At 35.2% G+C, this 7,784-nt stretch overlaps 2 protein-coding genes across 4 annotated transcripts in view; both read right to left on the reverse strand.

Moving 5' to 3' along the window:
* Positions 1 to 7,784, reverse strand: part of LOC107569794 (uncharacterized) — a 65,353-nt gene that overhangs the window by 3,208 nt on the left and 54,361 nt on the right. Inside the window, exons 2-3 of the mRNA XM_016255950.1 lie at positions 4,065 to 4,353; positions 757 to 1,047 (exon numbers count right to left, since the gene is read on the reverse strand). Coding sequence (XP_016111436.1) covers positions 757 to 1,047; positions 4,065 to 4,353 — 580 coding nt within the window. The remainder of the gene's footprint in view (positions 1 to 756; positions 1,048 to 4,064; positions 4,354 to 7,784) is intronic.
* Positions 4,681 to 7,784, reverse strand: part of LOC107569790 (uncharacterized) — a 22,903-nt gene continuing 19,799 nt past the window's right edge. For all 3 annotated transcript variants that reach the window (XM_016255944.1, XM_016255945.1, XM_016255943.1), the window contains one exon: positions 4,681 to 4,754. In XM_016255944.1, coding sequence (XP_016111430.1) covers positions 4,738 to 4,754 — 17 coding nt within the window. In that variant the 3' untranslated portion in view covers positions 4,681 to 4,737. The remainder of the gene's footprint in view (positions 4,755 to 7,784) is intronic.

The following is a 7,784-nucleotide window of genomic DNA, read 5'->3' on the forward strand; positions in this document are numbered from 1 at the left end:
ATCGGAAAGAGGGACTTTGTAGAAAACGAAGCGTTTGAGAGAGGCGGGGCATAGAGGACCTACAATAATGTACAGTATTTGAAAAATGATGTGTTTTTTGAACATTAAAGCATGTCAACATATTCTGTTACACCAAATACACAAAATAACGATCTTTAAAAAAGCATCATATGACCCCTTTAAAGCAAAACATATCCCTGTGTGAGTTTTTGTTTTTCATATTTATAAAATGCAGTGAAGTAATATCACACAAGCAAGAGTGCCATTTTCCTGTGAGCGTGATCACAAATGTGATATCAATTTTATACAACAGTTCAAGAAATATGAAGTTAATACAGAGTAAGCTATATTTTTGTCAATTTTTCATTTCATTTTCAATCATTTTTGTTATATTTACAATTTTGTCTGTTTTACCAACGAAAATAGTTCTAAACAAAGAGACACATTTGTGTGTCTCAGAGCATTGCAGTGTTTCATTCATGAATGAATCTGTCTTTGAATGAATCGAGGGAGTCAATGATTCTATGATCCATTCATAAAGACTGTCACTGGCTTCCTTTCTAAATGAATCAGCCATTTGAATCAATCATTCAAATAAATGATTCAATGAAGGACTTATTAAGATACAGACTTGCACAACCTATTTGCATTTTTTAGGGCCTGTTTACATGTCGCATCTAAAAATGTGTGGGAAATGCAGGTTTGTTAAAAATTAATATATAACCTAGTTATTATAATAAATGTAATTCTACTCACTAGTATCAGTCAGATTGAATCTCCTGTATCTGGTCCGGTCTCTGTTGATGATCTGAAGTTGAAAAAGTCCAAAGTCTGTATCTGTGGTGTTTGTGATGGTCAGAGATCCAGTCTGATGATTCAGCTCCAGTCTGTCTCTGAATCTATCACTAATACTCGTCGTTCCTGATTCGGCTTTAATAACAAGACAGTTTTTAGCTCCAAACGTCCACAGTATCAGATCACTTCTCAGTGTTTCAAGACCAGGGTCTAGAGTGACAGATTCTCCAACCTTCGCTGGCACCTCCTTCACTTCATGTCAAAGCAACACAAAGAAACAGAAATACAGAAAAAAATTCATTTATGCATTCATTTAATTTGCATTTTCAACAAATTTATTTAGATGGCATTTTAACCTAGTTTGTTATGTTTGTAGTTTCAGCTCATCTATCTAGGAAGATATTACCTAAATTCACAAATCATAGAATATGCTGTAGTATTTGACTTCCTATGATTGCCTATGAATTACCTATGACTACTTATGATTCATCATCACGTTTCTTGTAATATGATTTTGACAAAAAAAATTCTAATTTATTTGTACAATATTACTCCTTTAATACCCATTAACACCAATAAAAATAACTATAAAGATAATTACAATAATAACTATATTAGCATCCACACCAACACACAAGATTGTCATTTCAAGCTTTAAATGCTCAAGCTGGATTAAAGCAAGATGGATTCTGATTGGCTGTCAATATTTTTTATCACTCATCAGCCAGAAAAATAATTTCGAAGGTTATTCCAGTTATATTGTTCTGTGTCATTATCATTATAGTTGTGGACCCTCTGTTATTTTGAAAAATATATCTTTTTTGTTATTGTCCATGGTATTAGCAAACCTTTAGTTTCATAATTTTAGTATATCTGTATAGCACTTCTCACAATACACACTGTTTTGAAGCAGCTTCACTTATATTCATAATGCTAGTGTTTGAAATTTATAATAATGCCTCAGTTCAGAGCGTGGCGATAAAATAGTTCACATTTGGTGATGATATTGTTGTTGTTGTTTTTTTACTTATGATGAATTTGTTCTAGTAATTTTAATATGACAGTAATTAAAATGAAAAACATTAAAATCTCAAAGTAACTAAAATTATGTTGTACTTTGGGAATTTGGGATAAGTTCAGATGATCTCAGCTGTTCACACAGTGCATGATTATTGATCTACTCACCAGTGACTGTAACAATGAATCTCATGTATTCGGTTTTTCCGTTTTTGCGGCTGATCTGTAGTTTGTAGAGTCCAGAGTGAATGGTCCTGATGTTATTGATGATGAGATCTCCAGTCTTCTCATTCAGCACCAGCTTGTTTCTGAATATCCCATCAGGAACATCACATTCTGTATCACTTGCTTCCTTGGTCTTTTTTGTGAATTCAATGAGGATGAGGTCCTCAAACCACCACTTTATCTCATCACCTTTCCGTAGTTCAGTACCAGTCTCTAGATTGACAGATCTCCCTTCTGTTCCTGGCACCGTCTTTTCTTCAGCTGTCACAGTGGCACATAGAAGCAGAGAACAGAAATGCGTTCATATGATCAAGCTTAACTTCACAAAGAGCATGTTTTAGAATGTTAATTTTACTGGCATAACAGTATGCTGGCTTTCTCAAGCCAACATTATCATTAAATAAAATAGGCAAAGAATTGCACAACTGTGTCAGAAATCTTCAGGGAAATTAATAAACCACATGATTTTTATTTATTGATTTTTGTAGTGGACACGCGATGGGAATATGACAGTGAATAGCTAATTTCAGCAGATCCGACGTCTGACTGAGATGCGATTTAATTTTTTTTATGTCTGCCAGTTGCCACATTATTTTATAAATGTTGGTTTGGCTATTAAACGCGTTCTTTCAGTTTCAGTTCATGCATTTGTTGTAGCATAGCTGATGTGAATGTCTCATGAATGAAACTTATAAAAGTATAACATAAATCCACTTACCGCCCAGAAGTAACAGAGACAACAATAATATCTGTTGCATGTTTTTGTAGAGCTGTGAATGTAATACAGATGATCGATGGAGATTATTTAACAGTGTTCTGTTCCGCTGAATCTCATTGCGTTCTTCATTCCTGCACCGATCCAAACCGAACAACAAATGCAAATATCTAAAAAAAAATAATTATAAAAATAATTAAAAAAATACAGTAGGCCTAAACTATACACTGAATCACGGTGTTAGTGTGACGTTCGGCACCGAGGCTATAAGCTTGTATCAAATAAAAACGAAACGAAAACGAACATCTCATGTGATCAGGTGATCTGTGACGTTCGAATGGCTGGGAAGGGACGCAAAGGCACCTTTTTCCACCTTTGACCCCAAGATGTCATTAGTGTGCAACGTGTCAAATCCTGTCAGTTGGGGTTCCGTATATCTGATACCGTTATCCCGGGTTTTTACAGTTATCCCATGTCCAGCAAATATACACACACGGTCGGAGACAAGGTATATTAACACAAAGATGGCCATTTCTTGTGTGTGTGTGTGTGTGTATGTGTGTTATATGCAAGTGAAATCCCTGGAGATAGATAGACCAATTATAAATGGCTAAAGACATAAACCATCCACTCTCTCTCTCTCTCTTGCTACATGTACTGCGTTAGATTTCACTTTTATTTACTTTATTTAGTAACACAACATCATTCAGCTCTGTTAATCATGAAGAATAAATCTGTGTACTCTTTTGCATTGTCAATTTTGCTGCATGAATAACATTTGTATCAAATTGTTTTTAGAATATGGTGTCTTAATGTAGATTTCACATAAGCAGCAAACAAGATTATTATAATCACTGAGACTGAGGAGAACAGATCTTTGTGCAAAATTTATTCAAATGGTTAACCAATGAGAATAATACAAATAGCAGTGAATAATAATAATACAAGGCACAACACAATGTGGTATCATATCACATTTCTTTAAATACAGAGTTGAGTAAAAGTGCAAAAAATCTTTTTCCATCCTTTTTACTAGTGCAGTATGGCGAATTCATCAGGCAAGTACTTTAGCATGAATACAAAGGTGCTTTATATCACATTTACAATTTGTCATTTACATTTGATTAGCAGATCAAGAACATCAGCCTGAATATCATCAGATACAGGGCGAACCATTCTTTTGATTATTATAAAACAGCACATGCATAGTTTGAGAAATACTGCTGTGGTTCACATTTTAATGTCAGATCAATTGAATTATTCACAGAGAGCTGATAAACAATCGTTACTTTAAAACAATTGAGTTACTCACCACTGACAGTAACAATGAATCTCTTGTATAAAGTCTGTTTGTTGCTGCTGATCTTCGCTGTATAAAGTCCAGAGTCTGTGGTTCTGGTGTTTGTGATGGTCAGAGATACAGTCTGGTCATTCAGCTGCAGTCTGTCTCTGAATCTCTCATCAGTATCATATAATGATGAGCTCTTGGCTTCTATATCAGCTTTAGCTATGAGTTTTCCTTCATCTCCAAACCTCCACACTATCAGCTCATCTCCGGTTAGTTGAGGAACATCAGTCTGAAGAATGACAGGATCTCCCTCCTTCAATGACATGAGCTTCATTTCAGCAACACCAGCATCAATAACAGACGGAGACTCTGCGAAAATCATATTCATAAATCATAAGGCATATGCAGATTAATAGAAGTTGTCATACTACAATTCCATAAGACTGCTGAACACGTTACAAGTAATGTTTGCTGGCTGTTCTTTAAATATCAGTTTCATTTAGTTTAATTCATAAAACACAAAGAAACATCTCATTATTTAAAAAAATTCAAAGATATTTAAAGATAAATATAGCTCACCATAGACAGTGACAGTGAATATCTTATATGTGGTCCCAGTGTTGTGGTCGATCTGTAGTTTATAAAGTCCAGTGTTCGGTTCTCATGTTCTCGATGGTCAGAGATCCAGTCTGAAGATTCAGCTACAGTCGGTCTCTGAATATGACACACACACACCACATTGAATTATAAATTGTTTGTAGAATTCTACGATTCTAAAATGTTAATTTGTTTTACTTTCTAAATGTATATACATGCATGTTTCTGTTGCATATATATCTGTTCTAGATTCAATGTAAACACTATGCTTTGGCAATACATTGTAACAATTGTCATGCCAATAAAGCTATTTGAATTGAAATTGAGAGAGAGAGAGAGAGAGAGAGAGAGAGAGCGCAAGAGACTTTTTGACTTTAAACATATCTTTAATTACAATTTTTCCAAAATTACATAAGAGCTACACAAAATACCCACCATTACATAATAAAATAAACAACACAAAGTTTAAAACCAAACCAAAATACATCTCAATAAAATACAATTAAATATAAATTTGCAAAGAACCATCAATGTCAGTTTCACACAAACACTTGTTCACTCCCCAAGTATAGTTAAAAGTCTCGATATCTTTAACCAATTGATAATAAGCATATTCTACCTTTAATCTTGATTTTATTAAACCCTTTAAAATTGAAACTTCATCAGTTGACCCCATACCATTTAATTTACCTTTACGTGACTTTAAAAATTGCCATTTTTGCCTGCCCAAACAAAAAGTTAATCATCACGTGGTTCTGCTTTTTATTTAACCTTGATTTTATTAAACCCTTTAAAATTGAAACTTCATCAGTTGACCCCATACCATTTAATTTACCTTTACGTGACTTTAAAAATTGCCATTTTTGCCTGCCCAAACAAAAAGTTAATCATCACGTGGTTCTGCTTTTTATTTTTGTCATACTTAGGACCATAAATAAAAATTGCAGGTGAAAAATTTTCTCCTAAAATGCTACACCATTCTTCTAATTGAGATAGCAAAGCTTCAAGTCTACCACAGTAAAAAAAATAGATGAAAAACAGTTTATGTTTGCCCACAAAAAGGACACTCCTCCCCTACCTGTGGATCAAGGTGAGATTAAACCATGCACAATTCTCCACTGAAGTTCCCCAGACCTTTTCTCAATGGGAACCTTATACAAGGTCCTCCAGCTACCTTTAGGGGAAGTCTCTGATCCAAAAACCTCTTGCCATTTAGATTATTTTAGTCCCTTTAAAGAGTTTATATGGGAAACTTTGACACATATGACATACAGTGCTTTTTTAACAGTTTCACTGAAAAGTTCTAGTTCAGGAGTTCTGAAGTTGAGCAAAAATCCTTCCCTCTCTTGAAAAGCATCAACAGCAGGCACAATTTTTAACTCTGGGAAAAAGACATCCCTATCTTTGTTTGGTTCCAAACCATTTTTAAAATTCATAGGTAAACATTCAAGAAGATCATTCAACAGTTTCTGTGTCAAGCAAATTTACCTCACACCCAGCTTAGCGGCCAGCATCTCAGCAGACATTCATTCATTTGTTGTTATTAAATGTCCAATCTTTATAATTCCAGCATTCCTTAAAACAGTCGTCATTGACGCTGACTTTAAAATGTCCAAATCCACAACGGGATTGTGCAACAGAGGTTCTTCTCTCATCCAAGGGCCTTGCACATCTTTGAGGTTTCTTGATTTACTTAAAATTTCCAGACAAATCAAGACTTTTAGTGTCCATAAGGAATAGGTGCCGGTCAAGCCCCATACTGCCCGTTTTTCTTAGAAGAGAACAAGCTACTCCAGCCCAGCTTACATCTTTTCCATAAAGTAGCCTTTTTGCTGTCTGTAGCCTAAAAGTTTTTATTCTGCTATTAATGTCCACCAGTCCATGGCCTCCTTCTTGTTTGGGCAGGTATAACACTGATGCTTTTAGCCAATGCTGACCAGACCAGAAAAAAATCACTAGATGCTTTTGAACATTTTCCACCAGTTCCTTGGGAGGTTCTAAAACAGTTATTTTGTGCCACAAGGATGAGGCTACCAGATTGTTACAGACTAAAACTCTTCCCCTGTACGATAGCTGGGGGAGCAGCCAATGCTAGCGAGACAACCGAGCACTCACCTTGTCCACCAGACCCTCCCAATTAAGCCTCTTATATTCTTATTTTCCTAAAAAAAAAAACGATACTTTAGCCCAGAACTTCCCCACTTTAGTCTACCTGGGAGTCTCGGACTACTAGAATCAGAACCACACCATAGGGCATCACTTTTATCCCAATTTACTTTGGCAGTTGAAGCTTTCCCATAACTCTTCAAGACATCTGTTAAAACTTGAACATAATTTTCATTTCTCAAAATTACAGTGATATCAGCATATGCTGAGATTTTTACATAGTCATTACAATTTGGACCATTTATCTGTAACCCCATTAACTTTTCTCTCAATTTACAAAGGAGAGGCTCAATAGCCAAACCATAAAGCTGACCTGAGAGTGGGCATCCCTGTCGTATGCCCCTCTGTACTTTAACAGGAACACTCAGTCCACCTGCCATTTTAATCATGCATGTGGCATCATTGTACAACAATTTTATCATTGCAACAAAATTATCTCCAAAACCAAAAGCCTTCAAAGCTCTATAAAGAAACTGATGATCAACTCGATCAAATGCCTTTTCCTGATCTAAAGATAGAATTCCCATATCAATATTGTTTTTAAAAGCATAATCAATAACATCACATACTAAATGCAAATTATCACTGATACATCTATCCTTTATACAATAGGATTGATCTTTGTGTATAATTGTGTGCAACACTTTATTTAACCTATTAGCCAAACACTTTGCTATTAGTTTATACTCGGAACACAGAATAGTAACTGGTCTCCAATTCTTTATTAACGTAAGGTCACCTTTCTTCGGAAGTAGTGTTAAAACTGTTCTTTGACAACTTTTAGGAAGAAAACCCACATGAAAACTTCTTGTAGAACTTCATAAAGATCAGTTCCAATTAAGGTCCAGAAGTGCTTATAGAACTCGCCAGGAAGTCCATCTATACCTGGAGTACGACCTGAGGCAAGTCCTGATACTGCAGCACTTAATTCACCAAAGGTAATTGCCGAGGCCAAAGTTTGTTTATCCTCAGTGGTTAAAC

The sequence above is a fragment of the Sinocyclocheilus grahami genome, unplaced genomic scaffold (genome assembly GCF_001515645.1).
Source record: "Sinocyclocheilus grahami isolate Dianchi unplaced genomic scaffold, SAMN03320097.WGS_v1.1 scaffold1381.1, whole genome shotgun sequence".
Classification (NCBI taxonomy): Eukaryota; Metazoa; Chordata; class Actinopteri; order Cypriniformes; family Cyprinidae; genus Sinocyclocheilus; species Sinocyclocheilus grahami.